General features: G+C 31.2%; 1 protein-coding gene across 1 annotated transcript; it reads left to right on the forward strand.

The window, feature by feature from the left end:
* Nucleotides 1-26,774, forward strand: LOC134687430 (organic cation transporter protein-like). Its single transcript, XM_063547721.1, has 10 exons — nucleotides 1-433; nucleotides 16,523-16,703; nucleotides 17,944-18,047; nucleotides 18,617-18,771; nucleotides 20,531-20,699; nucleotides 20,986-21,207; nucleotides 23,200-23,423; nucleotides 23,737-23,918; nucleotides 25,467-25,618; nucleotides 26,650-26,774. Exons 1-10 carry the CDS (start codon nucleotides 282-284, stop codon nucleotides 26,738-26,740), a joined length of 1,632 nt encoding a protein of 543 aa, XP_063403791.1. The 5' UTR covers nucleotides 1-281; the 3' UTR covers nucleotides 26,741-26,774.
* Nucleotides 26,775-27,344: the final 570 nt, after the last annotated feature.

Here is a 27,344-nt window from a genome sequence, read left to right on the forward strand (position 1 = left end):
CAGGTACATATGAACACCTTATCATTTCCACCAAAAAATATAATGTAATTGCATTCAGTAAATGGACATCCATGTAGTTAGGTACACATTCAGCGTGTAATGCTTTCAATACGAATCGCTTTATATTGTTGCATAATGTGGAGAGTTGAACAATAATTCAAATGACATTATTCTGATTTCATTTGCTTACAGTCCAATATCCTTGGGTATAGTTCGGTGATATTAAGTGTACAATATAGTATTTAAATGTAAACCAGTCCACGATACGCATTACTGTAATTATGTTGAAAAAGGAATACGACAGCATATTTCAGCACTTAGGTGGATTTGGTTTATATCAGAAATGTCAATTATTGTTGTTATCACTTCCTACTTTATTCGATGCCACTACGACGATGATGCTTGTATTCATGTTAGGAGATCAACCACACAGGTAGGAAACTATCAATTTGATGCTAATTTTTCCATTTCATGCACTTTTAGGTAATTTGTGTAAACTCTGCGTTATTTTTTCATAAATCATGTAACTACAATGTGTTAAAATTTAAACAAATGTTAAAGTCCGTTTTAGACTGAAATGTTGGTGCCAATGAAAACCACTTTCACTCTATAATCTCGGAACTACAGATCTGAAAAATATAGTTAAGAAGAAAACAATGTTGTGAAATTAATGGAGTTTATCAAAGCAATCTCCGGACCGTAGTCTGCAGAAATCCCTTGTGGCCAGTTTCATAAAGCTGTCTTATGATAGTCCTTAATAAGAAAATCTCTTAGAGTTGGTCATAAAGTGAGGAGTACACGAGAGGTGTCTTATGATGGTCTGAGGATAGTCATACGTTTATCTATATCAATTCAACACCTCGTTTTATACATTAATTTTGCAAATTATCTACTTATCCATTCTCCTTTCACACGTGTTATTCGCAAGTGAAATTAATGAAAGTCTCCCAAAATAAGAAGTGTCCTTAAAGTGGTATAAAAGTTAGAATATATACGTATTATAGGTAATCCTAATAGTTACGATGTTTAAAGTTGAAATAAAAACAACAGATATGTAGTAAACTTAATATTTAAAATACTTATGAATACAATATTAAACTATCATACATTAGAATTAAACCAATTAAACCATATATTCTTATATAATATTTATTTAATATACAATTGTGTTGCATACTTTTAAATTTGTAGAAAAATTTGATCCTTAACATACTTCCAGATATCATTTATAGTTTTCAATTTGATTTTGTTTAAATAATAAGCATATAACAAGAACTCTATTTGTGTTTTCTGGAACTTAAATGATGGAACATGAGATATTCCGGAGTCATTCGGTGAGCTTCTTTCATAACTAAATTTGATTTTCTATACACAAAATAATAAGAAATGGACAGGATTTTTAAGGTTTAAAATTCTATTATAATCAGCAACGTTTTTGTACTTCATGACATGGTAATAGTTTTAATGTGGAAAACATTTGACTTCTTTTTCAACTAAGGCTGGTCCTATACTTGTATAGAAAATCGAGTGGACATATAGACAAAACTACTTTGTATAGATAAAATTTGAAGCACGAATACCGAACAATTACCTACTTAGGTTTGTGTTTGTATGAAATTGAATGAAATTCATATGTATTGTTTTTAATTAAGAATTGAATGCTTCTTTTTGTAAATTTATTGGGTGGTAAAAGCGTTGACCGAAGTACATTTTGTATGAAGCGCGGAAGCGCTTCATTCTAAAAATGTACGCACGGTCAACGCTTTTACAACCCTATAAAGTTTCAAAAAGAAGTATTCAATACTTATAATTACATTTTTTTTTAGCTAAAATCACGAAAACACGATTTTTATCCAGTTTTATTTAATTCACCTGTGCACTTTTTTGTGGGACCTCGTGTCATCATGCATGATAAATGTTATTGTCTGATGCAATTGTTTACGGAATAACATGTTAGCCAATCAGAATAACGTATTATAATGAAACTTACATCTAATGTAATTATTCATATATAATAACGTTTAGGACTTTATGCATATATACCGTTTATCTATTTAAAATATAATAGAACTTTTTAATGTACCAAATAGCATGTTTACGTGATATACGTGAGACACGCTAATGCATACATTAAAACGTTGTTAAAATAGATATACGCATATATTTTTTTGGTGTGTCTATACTTAGGTGTGTTTTTGTATGAAATTGAATGAAATTTAATTGTATTGTTTTTAGCATAAATTATAACTTTTCCATTAGGGCTATACACATATATAACGTTATCTATATATATTAAAATATAGTACCCCGAAGAAGTTTTTAATGTATACATTAGCATGTTTACTTTATAATGTATACCTAAGGGCAAACAGTTAGGATCCCATGATGAAATTTTGATGAAAATTTGTATATGGGCTATTTTTGATCTGATGAAATCAAATGTGAAATAAAAAAAAAACACCTTCGTGTGCTACTTTTGCGTAACATGATGTCGAATTTTCAGATATTTGCTCTAAATTTTTATTTGTTATCGTATTTCCTTTCGTCAACACTGCATTGCTTTTGTTTTTGAAGATAAACAACAGCTGTTTTTGTTAAATTATTTGTAATTTCTGTTTTATAGAACCGTCCTATATAGTTTTATTTTTACAAATAATTCATAACTATCAAATGTTCATGAATGTAGAAAAAATATTTTTTGCTTTATATCTGTCAAATTAAAAAAAAATTGCATTGTCTTTTTTTCAAATAATCCTCAAACGCAATCAAACTAAATGCCATTTTATAAAGAGGGTCCTTGAACTCTATATGGTCTATATAAATCATATTTTTGCCATTTATTGTTCATTGTTTGCAACCCCAAATTTAGAAGTTTCTTGTTTCTTTACTTTTGATGTCACAATATGTCTTTGAGACTTTTGGGTCTGCGATAGCAATAACAGGGGGGATGGACAAATTTCTTTTAAGGAAGAGTAATTTTCGGTATGACGCCAGTGCTTTCGGATAGTAGATGAAATATTTGTCAAATCGGGATGGAAGGTTATAACAAACGGAATTCTGAATGGGTTGTCTTATCTTTTTATTCCATAAGGCTGTTACAAACTTTGCAGTAGAAGCAATTGTAAGTGCTGTAAAGCCGCCAACATTGACCACTCTTTCAGCAACACAGTAACAAAGCAGCGATAAAACATCTACGTTACATCTAGTTGCAAAACGGAAAATAGTATTTATATTTTTACTCGTGGAACTTGCAAGCTGCAGTATGTTGGTGAAACAGAAACAAAATTCAACATCAAAACTAACAATCACAGGTCGTTTTATACAAAAGGAAGAAACTGTCCAATTACGAGACACCTCTTAAGAACAGGACATACTTTTGATAATATCACCTTTCAAATAATTGAGGTAAACCAAATTTGGACTCCGAAAGGAGAAAACAGAGAGAAAGGTTCTGAATGCATCAGCTACGTACTCTTGAACCTGATAGACGTAATGAGAGGGATGAAAAACAGTTTTACCGAAAACCAAAGGAATAAATCATGAATTTTATTCTATTTAACTAAAACATGTATTTGTTTAGATTTAAAAAAGTGTCATGTACAAAAAACGACAATAATATGTTTTTATATAGACCATTAATAAATTAATATGTTAAACTTTTACTCAAATTTTGTGTAGCTCAAGCTACAAAGATATTTTGTATCATGAATCCGATTTCACCTAGATAGATGCACACGCCCGATGAAGCGAATTTGTTTAGCGAAATATTGCGTGAATAATATATAAAATATAACAACTATTTTTATAACACTCATTTGTGTGTTAAAGTTATATTCTTAGACACTTATTTATTTCAATTTAATAACTGTATCAGTTTATTTACAAACTAATCCACACCTAGATAGATTGAATGTTGATTGTTGCTATTTTTAGACACTATATACATATTTAGTTTAAATCTTCCTTTTCACTTTTTTGGTCTTTTGGAAAATGTTGTTTGTGCTGTATTAAGACCCTTCTACAACGAAATTTGTTTTTACGTGCACCCGTATTAAAATTGCGGTCTTTATCAAACGCAACCAAAGGTTTGAACGTAGTTTTCAATTTAGAGTTGTTTATATATACTTATTCTAAAAATGAGGGTACTTTTTATATGGTCTTCCAAAAACCGTTTCGATCCCTTACATCACTGAAGAGACATTTATTGTCGAAATCCGGATCTGGTGTACTAAAAGATTATTGACACAGTATGTTTGTGGCATAACATCGTGGCCACAAGTTAATTTTTTTTTTCTGTTTAGTACTAAATTTATAATAAGATCTATTTTGTAACATCTTGTGATCCATTTTATTTGGCAATCGCCAATGGCAGTCAGCAGGGTTAAAGAACATCAGTTGTTCGACCTGTTAGTCAAATCCGTTTTGTTTAAATATACTTTTTCACTTTTTTGGTCTTTTGAAAATTGTTGTTTATGCTGTTTTTAGACCCTTCTACAGCAATTTATTTTTTACATGCACACGTATAAAAACTGTGGTTTTTATCCAACGCAATCATAGTTTTGAACGTAGTTTTGAATTTAGACTCATTTATATATATTATATATGTATATATTTATTTATTTAGACGAATTATATATACAGAATATGTTTTCAACCTTGTATCAAAATCACTAGTGATCCGATGGATAAAATCTGTTTTAGTGTTGTTACTCGTTCAGATGTACTTTAATCATTTCTTTAACTGCGTCCTATATTTATTTGAAAAATCTTCTACGATAGATTATTCATCTAATCTGTAATATTCCATCTTCATGCCTTATATTTCATGTTCTGTGTTACGACGCTTAATAACAACTTACGAAGAAAGGTAACACCGGCCACCGAGGCTTGATTTTTGTCAAACCTCGGTGGTGGACTAGCCATGCACGCCGGGCATAATGCAAGGCGATTAGATGCAATAACATATCAGTAGCATGAGTTTGAATCCAGGCAATGGAAGAACAAAAAAATATTTTCTAAAAAAATTACAGATCAAATATCGTTAAGCTGTTCTGTAGACGAATTATATATATTTATATATAATATGTTTTCAGTCTTGAAACACCATCATTGGTGACTCTATTGATAAATCTGACGTATTCCAACGCTATACAAAACACTAAGGAATGTCAGATGTAAACAGAGGAAAATTGATGAGGTGTATCAGACAATAATATATTTTTGTTGATACTTGTAGATTCATGAAGAAAAATAATAAATTATACAAAAAAAAATATATTGAATAGATCAATATTGATTGATATTACATATTCAAATAAGGTAATAAAAGATGTCTACGTATAAAAAAAAATTTAAAAAAATATATATATTTTTATACCACATCACGCAATTTATACTTTAAATTCTAAAGTGCAGGTATAAGTTAATACATACACGATAAAATTACTTTCACAGAAAGTTACAAAATCATTCACGTATGCCGAATTATCAGGTAGGGTTTTTTAATAAATGTGTTGTAAAAAAAACATAAAAAAATGAAATCTAAAAATTGTATAAAAAACATTTCCCTTACCGGAAAAATATTTGTCAAATAAAAAAAAAGTGCTTTTGAATGGATAACTCAAAATGATTAGAAACAAATTAACTTGTAATGAATATACCAGCTGCATTGTGAATGTTTTATAAATACCTGCACTGGGAAAAAACACGAAGACAGGGGTAATCGTTAATATATGTGTAATTCATTGGAAAAACTCTAAGCCGGGTATGTCACAGTTTATATCTTGTCTTAGACAGGAAAAACATTTAATTATAAAAAGTTAAATTCCACGCTGTTTATAAAATGGTGAAAAATATATATATACGTTCGTGTAAACAAGTGAAAACCTTACGACCGATCTATCTATTAGATTACAAGTGAAGTCGAACACATATTGTACTCATCATTTCACTAAATATCAGCAAAAAATGTAAATCTGCATATTTGAAAGCAATATTTTGTTCTTCCCTCGCCGGGATTGTAGTATTTGAAAATTTGCAGATTTTACCTTGGTGTGCTGATATATAGTATCTAGTATATAGTTTGGAAGAGACATTAAACTTACTGAATGAAATCAAGTAAATAAAACAAAACGGTACAAAAAAATTATTTCTTAACCAAAGGCATGAGTGTCACTGATATATTTCTGAACAGATTTAGAAATAGAAATATTTATTACGAAAATAATCGATTCCCTACGGAATCACAGGAAGTTAATGACACAAATTTTATCCCCAAAAGACTGTGATGATTGATTTATTAACCCTCCCCACTATTATCACCATAATATACTGGTGAATGCTCCCTTTCATAGTGAATACGATATATTATGTCTCCTTTGGAGTTATGTTGACTTGTCCAAGATTAAGCAAAGTTTGATTTCGGTGTTGGACAGAACATGTAAAGTCATCCTGTATAAACAAGACTATGATGATCATAATTCAATATCGGATTTCTTAAATTCAATTATCAAACTTTGAAGTAATTGGAGAATGACAAAATTTTCCTTCTGGTGGGCTTTTTATAGGAAAGATAGAATAGATAATTCAGTAATCATAGAGTATGGGCAATTAGTTCGGTTTAAAACAAATAGATATATCGGGTATAATTTTACTTATTTTACAGTCATGTTTGTTTGTAATATCCCCTGTTCCCATGTGGGATTGTTAAGTGATCAGTGTGTCAATACGTCCCTTTTTCATTGTTCTTAACATAAAAGGATTAAATGAAAATAACATATTACTGAATTTAGATTTTGACATACATAATTCCATTTATTTATATTTGAAATGGGCTGATTAAAACTTCTTACATTTTATTAATTACTTTTTGAAAGAGAATTGGCACATCAGGGGTAACAATGTCAGTTTCCATATTGCACATTTCCAGGGACATTTTTGTAAAAAAAATGATTTAGTTATATTTATTTATTTATTTTTAAATTACAAGATTAATCGTTTATATAAATATACAGTGTTAATTTCCATTGTTTAACCCAAGTGTACATTTCAGATCAATAAATTAAATGAAAACTACGGTTTCTAATTTGTGCATTGGGATTAAAAATTCGATATGTATCATTACTTTCTTTTATTTACAACTCTGTCTTGGATTGTTCTGGTCGTACTATTTCAATTATTCCATTTCATGACTGTACTGTGTTTCAATAAGTTTACCATAGTACTATCATATGGCTGGGTTAAAAAGTAATGGAAAACCCTAGTTTTTAGTGTTTTATTGTCTAATCTTACCGTTTTAATTTATTGACATAACTGCACGACTCGATTCTCAATTATATGTGGTAATATAATCGTTGCAAAGAATCCTGCTCAAACTTAAGTGTAAGACGGGTTTAACTTAACATTGTTGGGAGAGTTTATATTCTTTGTTGAAGGCAATAGTAGTGACCTACAAGTACCATTCAATTGAGTGTAGTTATATGTCTTGTGTTTCTGTCTCTGCCCTAGGTCTTTCTATATTTTGCATGTGTAGTGCATCATGACATAAGACATTGTTACGTGTACCATGATGAACTTTCGTGCAAGACTGCTGTGTGTATTTTTGACATGGAACATTTGATCAGACTTTGACTTTTTGACTCCTGACCTACATTTATGCATGTTGGGTGTGTCATCATGTTGCAGTGTATTCCCCGGTATATTACCTTGACCTCAAAATATAATTTTAATTGATCTTGCTACTGAATATGTGGCATGTAGATGTATTGTCATAAGATGATGAGTCTATTAGCACGAGAAACTTCATGTGAGCTTGACCTTTGCTCTCAATATAAACTTTGTATAATATTTTGTTTGAATTAAATGGAGAATTCACTGTATGATTGGCACTCGTACCACATCTTCTTAGATATATTAGATATATAGATATATAGTTAGTTTTGTGTACCACGATGACCCTTTTCTCAAAATCTTTGTGTTGTTTTTTTGACAAGGATCTCTGGACCAGACTATGACTTTTTGACTCTTGACCTTTGCATATTGGATGTGTCTCTTGGTATGATTACCTAGACGTCAAGTCAGGAGTCTCTGGTTTTTGTTAGTCTTGTATGTTTTTAATGGTAAGTTTATTTTATGATTTGTAGTTTGAACTGGTACACATTTTGTTAAGGGCCATCTGAAGCTCGCCTCTGGGCGAGGGATTTTCTCGCTTTGTTGAAGATATAAAAAAAAAGAAGATGTAATATGATTTCCAATGAGACAACTATCCACAAAAGACAAAAATGACACTATAGGTCACCGTACGGCCTTCAACAATGAGCAAAGCCTATACCGCATAGTCAGCTATGAGGACCCATTAGTGGCCTTTGACTGCTGTCTGCTCTTTTGACATGGTTACTGTCTCTTTTACACATTCCACATTTTCATTCTCAATTTTTAAGAATGTTTGGTTCATATATGGAACGTATATATAACAAACGACAACTACTGTACATCAGATTCCTGACTTAGGACAGGTGCAAACATTTGCAGCGGGATTAAACGTTTTAATGGACCCAAACCTTCTCCCTTTTTCTGAAACAATAGCATAACATCACAACATAGAAAACACACACGATAAAATATCAATTGGCAGACTTAACTCAATCAAAAAACGTCAATTAAAAGTATGGATAGTCTGCTTTTACATCATAAAAATTCACACAGAAGGTATACGCATATCAATAAACTGAACTCAATGCTAAGAACCTTTAAAGTACACTTAGACAGAGAGCTCAATCTAGTGAAACACTTTGTTAGTTGGTCACATTTTACTTGAAATATCACTGTCTGTTACCAAACTGCACCGAGATCCTGAAAAAAAATGTCTATTAAAAGAAGACTTCAATGGAAGTAAGCTGATTACTGAAATAAATGTAGAATATGTCTATTAACCACATATTCCCCTGCTTGTGAAAATAATGAGTAAACTTCCACATATAGATGCTACGGGGCGCCGAATGGGACTCTTGTGGTTTTGTACAAAATTCAATTCTGTCATAACAAAATCATTTTTGTCTTACAAAACTATGTGCTACAGACTTGTTTTGTGAGAACTTCAATTTTGTGATGACAAAATTCATTTGTGTAGACAAAATTCATTTTTGTCATGACAAAATTCATTTTTGTAGACAAAATTCATATTTGTCATGACAAAAGTCAATTTTGTCTTAAAGGTATGCAAATATAAACATATTTGCATACAAAATTGACTTTTGTTACCTGATATGGAAATTAAATCACAAAAGTCAATTGTGTACGGTAAGATTCAATTTTGTGAGACAAAATTGACTTTTGTGAAACAAAATTAACTTTTGTGAAACAAAATTAACTTTTGTGAGACTAAATTGACTTTTGTGAGACAAAATTGACTTTTGTGAGACAAAATTGACTTTTGTGAGACAAAATTGACTTTTGTGTGTTGTTGAGACAAAATTGACTTTTGTGAGACAAAATTGACTTTTGTGTGACAAAATTCAATTTTGTCATTTTTGTTGAGACAAAATTCAATTTTGTCATTTTTGTTGAGACAAAATTCAATTTTGTCATTTTTGTTGAGACAAAAGGCAATTTTGTCATTTTTGTTGAGACAAAAGTCAATTTTGTGAATTTTGTTGAGACAAAAGTCAATTTTGTTAATTTTGTTGAGACAAAATTCAATTTTGTCAATTTTGTTGAGACAAAATTCAATTTTGTCAATTTTGTCTCACAAAAGTCAATTTTGTCAATTTTGTCTCACAAAAGTCAATTTTGTGTAACAAAAGTCAATTTTGTGTAACAAAAGTCTATTTTGTGTAACAAAAGTCATTTTTGTTGAGACAAAAGTCAATTTTGTTAATTTTGTTGAGACAAAAGTCAATTTTGTTAATTTTGTTGAGACAAAATTCAATTTTGTCAATTTTGTTGAGACAAAATTCAATTTTGTCAATTTTGTCTCACAAAAGTCAATTTTGTCAATTTTGTCTCACAAAAGTCAATTTTGTGTAACAAAAGTCAATTTTGTGTAACAAAAGTCAATTTTGTGTAACAAAAGTCAATTTTGTGTAACAAAAGTCAATTTTGTGTAACAAAAGTCGATTTTGTATGCAAATTAGTTCACAGAAACCAAACTAAACTAATTTAAATACAAAATTGACTTTTGTCGCTCAATTTTCAAATTAGGTAACAAAAGTCAAGTCTGTGTAACAAAAATGAATTTTGTCATGACAAAAGTGACTTTTGTCCGCTGATAGATAATTTTGTATGACAAAATTTCAAATTTGTAGTATGATACAAATTTTTTTAAACTGAACTCATTTTTGTTGAACAAAAGTAACTTTTGTCCGTACAAAATTGAATTTTGAGAACAAAACCACAAGAGTCCCATTCGGCGCCCCGTAGATGCAGGATTCGCGTAATTTTGACCGTTTTGTGACCATACGCATTTTGAAGAAGTTTCAAAACATTTGGTTGAGGCAAATTAAAGTTAAAGAACGGAAACGAATAGATTCAGCAGTTTTCCTATCTCAAGGCTCCGGGTTGACATTTGTATCATTGGTACTCGTACCACAACTTATTACATCTAAAATCTCATGAACAGTAACGCCATCGGGACCCCATATCGAACTTAATAGATCTGTGTTATGGGGTAATGTGAATCGCGTATAAGATTCCCTACATTTGATTGAGTCAGACTTATTTAAGAGAAAGGAAACGAAAGAGTCATCACTTCTTATGTTTTAAAGTGACATGATAACTCTTGAACGGTAAAAGTGACACTTAAAAATTTCAAATTTGATTTTGTGTTGAGGTGGGGATCCCGCTTACATGTTCAACCCCGCCTTACTTGGTGTGTATGTGCCTGTGGTAAGTCAGGAGCCTGTAATTCGACGAATGTCCTTTTTATATGTGTTACATACTTGTTTTTCGTTCATTTTTTGTGCATACATTTGTTCGTTTATTTTCTCGATTGAATATTGTTTTACAATGTCATTTCAGTGCCTTTTATTGCTGACTATATGCGGTATTGACTTTGCTTATTGTTGAATGCTGTATATGACCTATATATATAGTTGTTAGTATTTGTGTCATCTGGTCTTTTGTGGAGACTTCTCATTGGCACTCATGCCACATAAGGGGGGGGGGGGTTGGATTCCGCTAACATGCTTATTGCCTATATTTATATGCACGTGCCTATCTTGTTTTTCGTTTTTTTTTTGTACATAAATTAGACCGTTTGTTTTCTCGTTAGAATTGTTTTACATTGTCATGTCGGTGCCTTTAATAGCTGACTTTGCGGTATGAACCTTGCTCATTGTTGAAGACCGTGTGGTGACCTAGGGTACATTGTATAATTGTTAATTTCTGTTTCATCTAGTCTCTTGTGGAGAGTTCTCATTGGCACTCATGCACCAGCTTCTTTTATATATTGTGCATAAGTTTTGTAGTATTTGGTTGATACAAACTAAAGTTAGGAGAGCAGAACCCGTTTTTATGGGACGTTCAGGACAGACGGACTAGTGTAACTCTTTATTCCCCTAAATCATGGCACCAACACAGAAGTTCTGACTATTGTGCTGGTGATACACATCCCACTAGCACTGTCATTAACACATGTACACATAACTTTATTATAAAAATATTCAATCCTAATTTTGATTTCTTTATTTTTGGCCGAATGATTGCCGTATCTATGATGAGTTTATCTTCACAATGGCTAAATGAGTATCAAATTTGACAAATTTATTGTACATAATTATACATTTTTTTATATTTTATAAGCTTACCAACTTATTAATCATCACGTTCCTTTATATATGGTTTGAACAAAAAGATTTGTTACATATACTTCACATGTATTTCTTTCAAATCTGACATTATTAAAAAAAACATTAAATAAAATTCAGTCGAACTTGATAATAAATGTGCAAGTCGTCAACTGGTCAAGTGGCTAGATGCACATATCGTTAGCCATATAAACAACATGTCCTAATTGGGTGGCCAAGTTTAAAACTTCTAGCATAGGCGCCCCCCTTCATTCGTGGGGAAAATTTGGTTGATTATATAGGGAATCATTGAAGCATGACTGGAGCGGGCTCCCCCTTTGGAAAAGTTCTGGATCCGCCACTGTCTAGACATATTTTCGTAAATAAGGGATGAGTAAAGGAAAACAATAAGAAAACAAAACGACTGAATTAAATAAAAGATCGATGTTCGATGTACTGTATACTTCGGCTTGTTTTAAAAATATATACGATGCTTTATTTTTATCTAGTTTCCTTATCAATATAATTAAAATGAGAAGATAAATACCTTATAGCTTCCTATGTTATGTTATTAAATAATTTTAGCGTCTTTGACCTACTTTACCTTTTTATTCGGAGACTTGCGGTTATCTTCTGTTATGTTTAACGGGAACATTAGAATGATCTAGAATAGAACCCAGATGGAACCAAGAAGTTTGGTTGCCTTAACCAAACAACCCGGATGTTGAACCAGTTACCATGGTTTCGAACCATAGAACCAAGGTTCAGAACCAGAAAACCCAGATGGAACCAAGGTTTAGAACCAGAGTGCCCGGATATAACCCGATTGCATTCGGAATTCTCATGACTTTTTATACCTTCAATGTATTTTCCAAATCATTTATTTATTTAGTATATTTATATATAAATATATAATTAACGACTGCCTGTACATTTTGGTCTCAACAGTATTTTATAAAAAACGATTTTATTCATTTTAAGTACGGTACGATGTAAAAATCTGTTGAATTGCAAATTTGAACCATTTCATTTTGAAATACCACTCTTGGTGCTTTTTGAAATGTTTAGTATATCGAATTTTTCTTTCGAACTTCAAAGCAGCATTAAATTTTTATTAAATTTTTGCTATTAACTGCATAATATCTGTATTGGTTTTTTTTTCGTTTTTTGTTTATTTGTTTTTATTGTTGTGTTTTGTTTTGTGTTTTGTTTCGGACGTGACAGTGGAAAGGGGTAAGTGAAGACAGTTCACGTTATCACGCAACTGATAGACCTTACTCGCAACCATATCTGCACAAGTCTTGTTATTTTACTGATTTTTTTTAGTAAGAAAAGATATTATAGTCTATTTATTTTTTGTCAGTACACAGTTCAGCTTTTGGCAATTCAAGTAGACAATGACATAATAGTACACATATTAAGTTGACGTAAAAACGCATGGGTTGTGATAAGGTATCAATTTGAAAATAGAAAAAATAGACGTATTTTGTGGAAAGCTGTCTCATTTACGGGGCGCCGAATGGGACTCTTGTGGTTTTGTACTCAAAATTCAATTTTGTACGGACAAAAGTGACTTTTGTTCAACAAAAATGAGTTCAGTTTAACAAAATTTGTATCATACTACAAATTTGAAATTTTGTCATACAAAATTATCTATCAGCGGACAAAAGTCACTTTTGTCATGACAAAATTCATTTTTGTTACACAGACTTGAATTTTGTTACCTAATTTGAAAATTGAGCGACAAAAGTCAATTTTGTATTTAAATTAGTTTAGTTTGGTTTCTGTGAACTAATTTGCATACAAAACCGACTTTTGTTACACAAAATTGACTTTTGTTACACAAAATTGACTTTTGTTACACAAAATTGACTTTTGTTACACAAAATTGACTTTTGTTACACAAAATTGACTTTTGTTACACAAAATTGACTTTTGTTACACAAAATTGACAAAATTGACTTTTGTCTCAACAAAATTGACAAAATTGAATTTTGTCTCAACAAAATTGACAAAATTGAATTTTGTCTCAACAAAATTGACAAAATTGAATTTTGTCTCAACAAAATTAACAAAATTGTATTTTGTCTCAACAAAATTAACAAAATTGAATTTTGTCTCATCCAAATTGATTTTTGTCTCACGAAAGTCAATTTTGTCTCACGAGAGTCAATTTTGTCTCATAAAAGTCAATTTTGTTGTTACAAAATTGAATTTTGTCATCACAAAAATGAATTTTGTCGTCACAAAATTGACTTTTGTCTCACAAAATTGACAAAATTGACTTTTGTCTCAACAAAATTGACAAAATTGACTTTTGTCTCAACAAAATTAACAAAATTGACTTTTGTCTCAACAAAATTTACAAAATTGACTTTTGTCTCAACAAAATTAACAAAATTGACTTTTGTCTCAACAAAAATGACAAAATTGAATTTTGTCTCAACAAAAATGACAAAATTGAATTTTGTCTCAACAAAAATGACAAAATTGAATTTTGTCTCACAAAAGTCAATTTTGTCTCACAAAAGTTAATTTTGTCTCACAAAAGTCAATTTTGTCTCACAAAATTGAATCTTACCTTACACAATTGACTTTTGTGATTTAATTTCCATATCAGGTAACAAAAGTCAATTTTGTATGCAAATATGTTTATATTTGCATACCTTTAAGACAAAATTGACTTTTGTCATGACAAATATGAATTTTGTCTACAAAAATGAATTTTGTCATCACAAAATTGAAGTTTTCACAAAACAAGTCTGTAGCACATAGTTTTGTAAGACAAAAATGATTTTGTTATGACAGAATTGAATCTTGTACAAAACCACAAGAGTCCCATTCGGCGCCCCGTATCATTGGCAATCATACGACATGTTCTTTTTTATATGTAATCATGGTTTCATTCAAAATCCGTAATTGTGAAACATGCGTTTAACGTTTTACTGTTTCTGCAAAATTTGAGATAATAGCACAGTTTCTTAAAAAGGAAATCAATCTTTTAGGAACACAAGAAAAGATAAAAAAAAAATTATTTATGTCTTTTATGTAAATCATAAGAAGACTACACATAACACCCACAATTAACAAGATAAACAAGGTTTTGGTATCTATAAAACGTTTTATGAAATACCGATTTGAGAAAATTTGGTTTCTCTCAACAGATTAATGACTTGAACAGCGGTATACTACTGTTGCCTGTATTTCTATCTAACTTTTAGTAAAGGATGTGGTTAGGTGACATTTAAAAAATTTGAAATAATTTGAAATTGAAACTGTAAGTCACAAGAGCATTTAATAATTTAGTTTACAAAAAAAAATAACCTAAACATATTGACAGGTTATAGAAATCATTTACGATATATTTGATTTTTTTTTTAAGATGACGTAAATAGGTTGACTCGCACCTTATATTAAGCATTAGCATTGGAAATTCACATTAATGAGATATTGAAGTCTTTTGAAAAGAAAATGGTGACATGAGACAAACTATACTGACGAACTTAAGAAACGCAACACTAGTTTATTTGTTTTAATTCCCATTTTAAACATGCAATGTTTTTTGATTTCATAATGACATTATTAACTTTAGTGTCTAAAATAAGATTACATTTTGAAAGTTGAACTTAGTATGTCAATTTTAATATTCAAATCAAACAGTATGAACTGTAACCCTTTTCCATTTTATCGATGGAAGGCAATGACTACTTGTAATCGACGTCAGGAAGGTAAACCAATGTGAATCCAAGTTTGAAGTACAAAAATACTGGTTTCTTTCGTGAAATTATCCAAAACTACACGATCATGTTTTGATGCCTGCAATATGTTTAAGGGCTGTTTTAGTGGGATGCAACGTCGATTTAAACTCATTTAAGTATGGGTATTGCAAGAACTGTTTCACGAAGAAAACAAAAACGAAAACATGGGTTCAAATTTGATTTCGCTTTGAGAAGTTTGTGCGACTTCAATTATCCGGTATGCAACACGAAACATGATTCACCTAACAGGGTTTTGCACCTGTCTCAAGTCAGGAGCCTTGGGCCTTTATTAGTCCTGTATGTTTTCTTTAATTTTAGTTTATTTATATGTTTTGGAGTTTAATGTGACGTTAATTTTCACTGAAATAGTATACGTTTTTGTTAAGGGCAGATCTGAATCCGACTCCGGATGCCGAATTTTCTCGTTGTGTTAAAGACCCATTTGTGGCTTTTTGGCTACTTTCTGCTTTTTTGTCGGGTTTTTGTCTTTTTGATACATTCCATTTTTCCATTCTCAATTCTATCAATAACATCAGGTAAGTGAGATGTTGAATTTTTTAATCAGAAAGAGGTTTGGTAAGCCTGAATAGAAGTAATACAAGGATCAATCATGAGTTGGTAAAAAAAACCAACACAAGGTGTGTTGCGTTTTAGTAAATTTTACTCTGTATCGTAAGAAAACACAAGGAGTTCGAACATCGGACAGACATCACTCTAAACCTGAAATGACTTCATCCTTTATGGAGTATGACATATTTGTACTTTTTCTTTTTTACCTATCAAGTAGATATAGGAAGATGTGGTGTGAGTGCCAATGAGACAACTCTCCATCCAAATAACAATTTAAAAATTAAACCATTATAGGTTAAAGTACGGCCTTCAACACGGAGCCTTGGCTCACACCGAACAACAAGCTATAAAGGGCCCCAAAATTACTAGTGTAAAACCATTCAAACGGGAAAACCGTATATATTTTTATTTCAGATGTCGACTTCCTGACGTTGAAGACAATGTGTATTCACGTCCACCCATCTTTCATTCGGATGTCTCTAATATCAGCGCATATAATACTAGTCAATGCTATCTGAACATTAACGGTACTAACAGTCCGTGCAATGACTGGGTGTATGACACCACATACTACCAATCTACACTCATTTCAAAGGTTTGTATCATTTGATCCTTTTTTGTTTAACAGTATTTGCTTTCCTGTAACTTCATTATTCATATTGTTTTCAAATTTTGCTATTTAAAATATATCGCATGCAATTTAAGTGAACCTTCTTAATCTTACAGATTATATGAGTTTCATCCGCGTGTTTTAAGACAACTTTGTAATTTACCCAACTCCATATCTACAATATTGTCACATATCTTAATTTTTTTTTGGGTATATATTAAACACATTCTCTATTTATAATTTATACTTCTATCTCCAATACAGTTGATTATTTTTTTATGATCATAACATTTTTATGGTCTTTTTGATTTAGCAAGTGTGAGTTTACGAATGACGTCGACCATACCGGATGACCTTTAGCTAGAAAGAACACAATTCCTTTTGCAAGATATCATTGTCACCGCAGTTTTGTCCGACTTTGTAAGATCTCGTAACGCATAACTTCACATTATTTCACAACGCTTTTACTCGGTTCGACACCTGCTTATTGTTGAAGATCGTGCTTTGAACTCTTAATGTCTTTCGTAGTTTTGTGTCATTGCGTTCTTTACTAATTGATGTAACTACACACCACTTTTTACATAAACAATGATATACACATATATATATTTCTTTTCTTTAATCTTCTCAATGTCCTATGAACATAAATTTGAAGATCACAAATATTTGTTAACTATATATATATAGATATGATTTTAAAATTGATAAACAATTCGAGGAATTTTTTAACGTTTCTGGCCTAAAATGAATACTCATTTCATTATATTTCAGAAATTCTGATAATAATCTTAGATGGCTCCATGACTATATTTTATTGTATGTTAAGGTATTAGTGAATTCAGGTTATCTGCATCTCATATTTGTAGGAAACTTCTAGATATTTAAACATTTACTTTGATTCATTAAAATGTCTTCCATATTTATGGGTACACAACTTTGATGTTTAAACATGTGCATGAACTCGTCAAAAGGTCTGATAGATTTCTTGTTATGTATAACTGAATCATAGGCAGTCCAATTGTACTAAAGACTCTTTTATTAACTATAAACATACATGGTTTGTAACAGGAACATGTATTTTGCGCAATAAATCGGTATGAGTATGTTTATGTCTATGCTCTGTTACAATACTGCATGTGTTACATGCTGCAATATTTACTTTAAACATTCCAACAGATGCATTGATATTGTAACTTCTTTCCTTTGCTATTTTTTTTTATTGCAGTTCAATATGGTTTGTCAGGACAAGTTTATGCGCAGTCACATTTTACTTTCTCATTTCTTTGGATCGTTTTTTAACGCCATTTTTTGTGGACTGATGTGTGATGTGTAAGTATAATTTCCATTTTTTTTTGCGCATTGGTTCCATTTATAATTCTGTGATAGTTGTTGACGGAGAAAATAAATCGCGTCAATTATATCTGAAGTTTACTGATAAGAAAGGCAAACATAAGCTTTTAAACAGTTGACCTGAACATTAAACGCAACCGTAAGTTGTATTGTCACAACTGACGACATTTATCACCTCAGAACAAAATAATTGTTTTACAAACGCCATTATATCAATCAGCATTAAAATGAGGTCATTAATTGTAGTGAAGTCACTGTACTAAATTTTCTGAAAAAGTACGAAGATAAAATGTTGGACATCAAATAACATTAAACACAACTAAGAGGAAAAACAAACTGGACTTCAATAATATGTTACTACGCTGTAGATAGATATTAAAAGATATGGTACGAGTGCCAATGAGATAACTCTCAATCCAAATCACAACTTGTAAAATTCAATGATAGGTCAAAGTATGGTCTTCAACACTGAGGATTGTTTACATAAACCAAAAACTAGCGTTTTAGTATGTGATTTATATTCAAGCATTTATTTGTATACTTTGCAGATGGGGTAGAAAACCAACATTGATTTTAGGATTTTTTCTTTTGATCATACCAAATGTCATTCGTCCGTGGATTCCACAACTGTTTCTGGTTGCCATATGTGAATTTCTTAATGCAACTGGTAGCAATTTATCATACGTCGTTCCTTTTACTATGGGTATGTTGTGTTTTATTTCTTTTTTCATATTTCATGGCATTTTATCTTAGACTTCATGTATCGGTTAAAATTATTTATCTATTCATAGGAAATTTTAGCTATATAAATGGGATAACATATAACAGTAACTAGTTTTATGGCTTTTGCTTTAGAATATGTTTAGATACAAAAAAAAACTGTATACTAAAGTGTGGAACCATATGTTTAACTCTCCCGAATTCCTGTTGGCAAAGTTATACAGTGCAAGTGTTCTATTAACCCAGGAATAGATTACCTTAGCCGTATTTGGCAAAACATGGTTCCTCAATGCTCTTCAAAGGAGTAGGTCCAATAAGACCCCTTTTTGGCCCGAAAATATAGCAGTTTTACAAAATTGTTAAAATGTAAACTTTTAGTTATTTATTAGACAGTAGAATGCTTCTGATACATAAATATGGGCTGGTTTTGACAACACAATGCACATATATCGGGTATTAGCACCATTAAGTCATGCTGAATTACTGCAATCTTCACAATTCTAGCATTTTAGTTAAATTTTAGACGGTTTTCGTGTAATTCGAAAGTGGCAGCATTCGTGTTCATCCTTAATATTGAAATATAAGTTGTCTTTTTTTATAAAACATAACATATATAAAGGTTGAGGGTGGCCACGAATGCGGCCACTTTCATTTTTGACAAAAAACATCTGAAAAGTGATATTTTTTGGTAACTTTTTCATATTTGAGCTTAAATCGGATCGTTTTTATGACTAAATCAGTAAAAATCTTTGACATAAAATAATTGATTCAAATGAAATAGACACCTAAGTGTTTAAAAAGTGGTCAAAATCTTTCGTCAGATGAACCTGAACCTGAAATTTGAGGCCAAAAATCGGTGCTTACCGGACCTACTCCTTTGTACTTGTTTTGCTTTATAAATATTTTGATCTGAGCGATACTAATGAGTTATGTAGACGAACGCGCGTCTTGCGTATTAAATTATAATCCTGGTACATTTGATAACTATTATAAGTAGGTTTATACATTATCCTTAGTGTACTTAAACTAACAATTAACTGTCTATAAATATAGTTAAATAACAAAAAGACAATGGGCGGCAATGCAACATATAGACAATCTAAACTGGACAAATACAGCCGAATAATACGAGCTCATTGTAAAATTAGAACATCATGACGTTTCTGCATTGTTTTAATAAATTGATCTATAGATATTGGAATATGTGGTGTGAGTGCCAATGAGACAACTCTCCATCCAAATAACAATTTATAAAAGTAAACCATTATAGGTTAATGTACGGCCTTCAACACGGAGCCTTGGCTCACACCAAACAACAAGCTATTAAGGGCCCAAAAATTACTAGTGTAAAACCATTCCAACGGGAAAACCAACAGTCTAATCAATATAAAAAACGAGAAACGAGAGACACGTAAAAATAACATAAACAAACGACAACTACTGTACATCAGATTCCTGACTGAGGAAAGTTGCAAACATTTGCAGCGGGATTAAATGTTTTAATGGTACCAAATCTTCTCCCTTTTTCTGAAACAATAGCATAACATCACAACATAGAAAAACACATTTAATTTAATAGTTTATTGCGTAATGTTTTTAATTCGAAGTTAAGTTTGTATATGTTACGGATTTACAACAAGAGAATGTGATCTTTTTTGGTTTTCTGTATCGTTGTGTGGTTGTTTCATTAACGCACACCCTGACTTATGTTTTAATCATACAAGACTTATTTTGTTTTCTAGTAACAGAATTGGTCGACCCTGCTCATCGTGTTCTAGCCTCCTTTACCATATATATGTCATATTGTATCGGTAGTTATGTTTTATTGGCATATGCTTATTTCTTCCGGGATTGGGAAACCCTGATACAAGTCGTCTCCGTTCCTATAACGATTTGCCTTTTCGTGATGTTGTAAGTAATGCTGAAATGTTACAGTATTAAAGTTATATTTCCTAACACCAAACTTCAAACAGTAATTGTATTAAAATATGTATTGAGCTTATAAACAGTTTATGAATAACGTAAAGCTTTGAAAATTTCTATGATCATATGCATAAAAGAAATCTGCTTGCATGCTGATACGTCGACAACTCTTATAAAATTCATATATTTAACTTAAAAATAAATGCATACATATGTAATGTGACAACTATCGTACCATTCTATGTTCGACCTTTTTGATATTTTTTCTTCACAGATTTGTGCCGGAATCACCAAGATGGCTTTTGCTCAAAGGTCGAACGAAAGAAGCCATGAAAATTTTCAAACGCACAGCAAAATTTAATAAAACTAAAGTTGATTTTAATCCAGAAGATATTACAGTAAAAGATGGGAAAAGGATATCATTTACAACAGGCTTTAAAATAATGTTCAAATCTAAGCCAATGATGGGACGGTTTTTTATTCTAATGATTAACTGGTGAGTAATTTAATATTTCCTTTATTACAGTAACGATATGTTTATAGGTCGAATTACGGACTTCAACACGGAGCCTTGGCTTACAATTAACAGCAAGAAAAAGGGACAAAAAAATAACTAGACAGTGTAAAACCGTTCAAACAGGAAATCCAACGGTACATATCGACAAGTGGCAAAAAGGAAACTTAAACTTCTATTTTACATTCTGCAGAGGATATACATTATATTCTTTACATGCTTTGAACGACACAATCATTTTATATATCTACCTGTGTGACGTTTACATTCTGACGTCAAACACGTAATTCTACGTAAGAGTTAATGTTTATCTAACTATTTGTTCCTAGTTCTTAAAAATATTTCAATCGTAAATGGGTAGATTTAATATGCATAAATTATATTCAAAATAAGAAAGCAATGAATGAAGTTGTTAAATTTGATATGTGCCTTTCTGTGCTTCTTTGTTAAATATTTGTTTGTTTTTGTTATTATTAAGATACTTGTGGTACTTTTACATCCTGTCATTTATATTATTGTTAATGATAAGTTTCGTACTCTTATTTTTCATTTTCGATAAAGTGTTTTGTCTATATGTCTTTTTTTGTTTCTTTGATACATATATGACGTGACTCTGTACTTTTTGTTTTTCATTTTCGATAAAGTGTTTTGTCTATATGTCTTTTTTTGTTTCTTTGATACATATATGACGTGACTCTGTACTTTAACATCTTGTCATTGTGTATTTTTTTGTCTTTAAATGTTGCTAATATGCTTGGTCTTTATGCCATTGTGTGCTTCTTTCTTACATATTTGTTTTGTTTTTTCAGTGATTAAGATTATAACACAATGTTGACTGTTGTTCCCCTATTTTTGACATTACCTATTATATGTATGTCTTTTTGTTTTATTCACGCATCGTTGGAATTTGATGCGACTGCCATACAAGTGAGAAGTTAAGCTAGCTATAAAATCAGGTTCAACCCACCATCTTCTACATCAGAAAATACCTGTACCAAGTCAGGAATATGACAGGTGTTATCCATTCGTTTGATTTGTTTGAGCTTTTGATTTTGTCTTTTGGTTAGAACTTATATCCAGATATTGAACATGAAGGTCGGTTGACAACAAAACTTTACGACAAAAGAAATGATTTCAGCTTGCCAATTGTGACCTGTAATTTCACTTTTAAGCCCAGAGTTCCAAAGGGTGATATTTAAATCATCTATTCGTTATCTATGATCCTTATGTCGTAACTACAATCCCGTTTCCTTTTCACGAATGTGACCTACCGAATTAGACCATTTCCCGGCTTTGTACAATATAAGCAACACGACGGCAGTCACATATGAAGCAGGATTTGCTTACCCTTTTAAAGCACCTGATATCACCCCCAGTTTTTGGTTGGGTTCGTGTTGCTGTTATTTACCGATTTGTGAAATTTCTACACAATGTGTCTGTTTCTTTTGATCACACATCGTCCTAATGATAATGAATTTGATGCGACAGTCATTCAAGTCAGAGGTTTACCGAGCTTTAGAACCAGGTTTTATCCACCATTTTCTAAATTTGAAAATACCTGTCCCAAGTCAGGAATATGACTGTTGTTATCCGTTCGATTGATGTGTTTGTGTTTTTGATTTTGTCATTTGATTCGAGACTTTCCGCTTTGAATTTTCCTCGATAGTTTAGTATTTTTGTGAATTTATTTCTTATAGAGTCTGTATATAAAAAAACCCGAGAAACTTATAAACACCGTCATCAAACGACATTCAGCTGTATCTAATATCTTCAATTGTCTTTTGATTTTTGTCGTTGTAGTTTCCGTACGATCTTAACTTCCGATACTAAATATTGGGTTGTATGAATGCTAGTACATGCATACTAATGAATTACAATTAAGACAATTTGGCATATTGTTGGGTTTCAGTAAGAATAACGAATTCCAAACAAATCAATTTTTGTATGTCAATATTTACATGCTTTATTATTTAGGTTTGCCATCAGCTTAATATATTTTGGAATTTCAATGAATACTGGTGATCTTGGAGGCAATGTATATGTTAATTATGCCATCTCTACAACAGCCGAAACTGTTGCCGTGCTGTTGTGTTTTTTTGCTGACAGGTTACCAAGAAAGAAAATTTACTGTACAGCTATGATATTGGGTAGTACTGCATGTCTCAGTACAATTTTTACATCTATGTACGCAAGTGAAGGTAAATATCTTAGATTTTCGGGATATTTCATTATTATTTTTGTTTTAAATCAATTCTACGTTCAATTTAGTTACTATTTGTACCCAGCAAAAATGTATTTCAATTTGATAACTTTTGAAAAAGTATCATGTTTTATCTACAAGATATAATTGTTTTTTAATTATTTATATAAAAAGACTGAAATACGATGTAGTTATTAGGATGAAACATCAGTAGCCGTTTAGGTTGATTTTTTTTTGTTCTTTTGTAAATATGCAATAGAGTTTTCAGATTACATATTCATTTCTTTAAAATGACCAAAATATTTTTACAGCACTACATTGGGTAACAATTGGACTAGCCATGATTGGAAAGTTAGGAGTTACAACTGCTTTCTTTCTTATTTATCTCATCACATCAGAATGTTTTCCAACAGTGATACGCGCCTCTATGTTCGGACTATGTAGTTCTGGTGCTAGAATTGGATCAATGTCTTCTTCTTACATTGGGAAATTGGTTTGTACTTTTTATAATTATTTTTTTCTCATTTAAAAAAATATGCTGTTTTAGGGGTTTAATATTTAACCAAGACAAGCGGAAATAAATCAGTGACGTATTACTGATTAAAGGCTAGTGCTGAATATGATATATCTCATTCAAAATGAAAAACTTTTAAAACAGTAAAATCACAACTATTTCACCGGTTTTGATTTCACTCCATTTTTGAAAACGCATCGAGAAGGTAATGTGCTGTGTTACTACTACATGTATGCAAGCAACACCAGCTATGTGAATTCAAACTCAGTCAAAATATCACAATCGCTAATAGGAAACGTTAGGTAAAACTACAGACGACTATACTGATATCAAAAGAGTGTAAGACCGTGAAAACATGTCGCTATTGAGATGAGACACCATCACAACTAATCCAAAAGGTTTACTGTGTTAGTATACAACACCTGTTTATGAAGATTTTATAATGTGAACATGCACGAGCGTAATGTATTACATTAACTGAGATATGTAAACGCCGTACGAAAGAGGAGAGGGTATGTGACTGCTGAGAACTGAAAAGACGACAATTGGAATGTTAAAATTGTTACATTTGTAAAAGATTATAAGTAGAAGTCGTCCTTCTATTTCAATATTGAGAAAACAGCTTAATTGAGTGACAGACAATCAACAATGTATCTCAAAGTGGCAATTTGCATAACATACGTATAATCAGCGAATAAGGAAAGGATAGGTACCAGGGTATCAGTCGAGCGCTGTGCAATTAACAGCCTTCATATCATTTGGTTTTATACCTATAGCGAGTTGCATATATCCCAGTGAACGAAATATAAACTTAAACTAAAAGAGGGATGAAAGATAGATATCAATAGGACATTCAATTTCGAAAGTCGAAATTATCTGACCTCCTCAGGTCAAAAAAAGTATAATACAAACAATAATACACAAAACATAACATAAAAACTTTAGACTGGGTAACACTAAGCCCACTAAAACAGGGGATGATCTCCGTAACAATTCTGAATCTGAAACGGTCATTAAATAATAAACAAATAAACACGTTTTGAACTAGCTCAGAGAATATCTTACAGTATCGATTGCGAATAATGCTAATGCCAGTATCTTTAATAATATGTAGAACTCTCTTTTAAAAAGTGAAGGTGTTGGTGCGTATAATTATGTTTCCTTCAGAAACTATGCTATTGTGTGGAGTCGACAAACTTACAAAATATTCCAAAAATGGAGATACCTGTTATATGCATCTACAACACCTAAGACATACTAAAGGTGGTTCGTTTTGACTGGTCATATATTCATATTCATATATTTGAAAAGATTGAGACAAAATAGTTTCTTGAAGAAACCTTTGTTCTTTTAATTGTTGTTCGATCGAAAATAAAAAGACGAGCATTGATGGGTCCATGAATGTTAGAAACACAGGGACTATAACTTTTTTGAAACAGACCTTGACATTTTTCATTATATGCTAAAGTTTTTGGTTAGTGTTTATACTTGATCGATTTGATAATAGATATTTAATGCTCCTTGTAGGGAGTATTGATAGATACAAAATTTGGAACTGCTCTACCTCTTATAATATTTGGATCTGTCGGAACACTAGCTGGTATTCTATCTTTGTTATTACCAGAAACAAGAAATATTGAATTACCAGAGACATTCGAAGAAGCATTGCATATTGAAAGGTTAGTATCACATACTTTGAGATAATGAGAAGTCTTTTTTCTGTTTTCATAAACTTTTTATGTGTTTAGATTGGTTTGCAATAATAATAAATTATTAAACAAATTTGACGCAAACATTTTCACTCATCGTTGTTCCGGTATGTAAGAAATATACACCTTTAATGGTAATAATAATAAGAGTTTCAATCTTTGTTAAAACGATTCGATAGACTAAATTGTCGACTGTAGCATAACATATACCGGTATTTTGAGAAATGCCTTAACATAGATATTTCTGCTTAATGAGAATTCATCTTTAAACGAAATATGTTCGACTAGAAAGAAAACTTGTAGATAATTTTGAGACGATTTTCATATTTTAAACTGTCTTAATAAAATGGTGCAAGACACAACTAAAGCTTATATATATATGCAATTATAAAGGGAATTATGAGTGGTGTTATAGTAATGAAATATTGTCAATACAGAACAAAAAAATACTCGGTGTCATAAATATTTCTTGATAGTATGATGAAGAAATGTGTAAAGGAAATATATAAAGTAATGACTGAAGAAAGCCCATGGATCGGGGACACCTGTAGATCGATATGGCTTATTTCAAGGTCCTATTTTGGTCTTATTGGTCTTCAAATGTAATGTTTCGTTTCTTAAATATCATGCCTTTCAGGTAAATCCAGTAAAACACTTTGGATGAATTTATAATGTGTTGTTTTCATTTTCTATAATAAGCGTAGTACTCGTTCATGATTTGTTAAATTGGTAGACGTTGGTTTTGTATATTGTATTGTTCAAATAAAACGAAAGGTGGTTGATTAGGATGAACGAATGACGATAAATAATATAGGTGATCGTGGGCTGCATATATAACTAACACTAAGACGCACTACGATACTATTGACAACTCTAAAGCTTAGTTTAGAACTTCAATTCGTACTATCTTTGTCAACATCGTAAGAAAATGAAACGTTCAGAGTTGTAAACATAGTGAGTCTATTTTCAATCATTATGTTATTTTCAATTATTTATTTCAGCAATACGGAAGACCAGTCACCAGACTCTTCTGAATCTAACATAGCAATGATATCAGTTAAGGATGAAAAATGCAGGCAAAATAAGATGTGATAATAATAAAAAAAAAGTGTTTATAACATTATTATATACGTATCATTGTTTACAATGATGGGTACTTTTACCACTAATGGCTTTACCTAGCAGCGTTTACACTTTCCCCTTAGATACTGGAAACTTTCTCATCGGTTGTCAAGACTTGTCTTAGGGAGGGATAAATTATACTTTGTAAAAAAAAATTCAAACTGAAAATTTTCAGGAACTGATACTAACTACATGCTTGATTTCTTGTTTGACAACATATTTGTTACTTATGGAGAACGTGTTTTTCAACAAACAATCGGCAATCTCATTGGAGTCATTTGTGCTTGTTTGCACTAAATCGATTTAAGTCTGTTGAATAGCAGTATACTATTGTTGCCGTTATTAAAATCTAGAAAACGACAATAGGGGTCGGTTGAAAACAAAACTTGACGACTAGAGGGGTGATTTTAGCTTCCCTATTGTAAATTTCCACTTCTATCAAGCAATATTCAAGCACTACCTGTATTCGTATAATAATACCTGCAAATTCATACGATATTCCAGTGCGTTTGTTTCCTATCAGAATTTTCGTGATATATTGTTGCTACTCACAAGGATGATATTAAACCAAGAG

Source organism: Mytilus trossulus, chromosome 10 (assembly GCF_036588685.1).
Source record: "Mytilus trossulus isolate FHL-02 chromosome 10, PNRI_Mtr1.1.1.hap1, whole genome shotgun sequence".
Taxonomy (NCBI): domain Eukaryota; kingdom Metazoa; phylum Mollusca; class Bivalvia; order Mytilida; family Mytilidae; genus Mytilus; species Mytilus trossulus.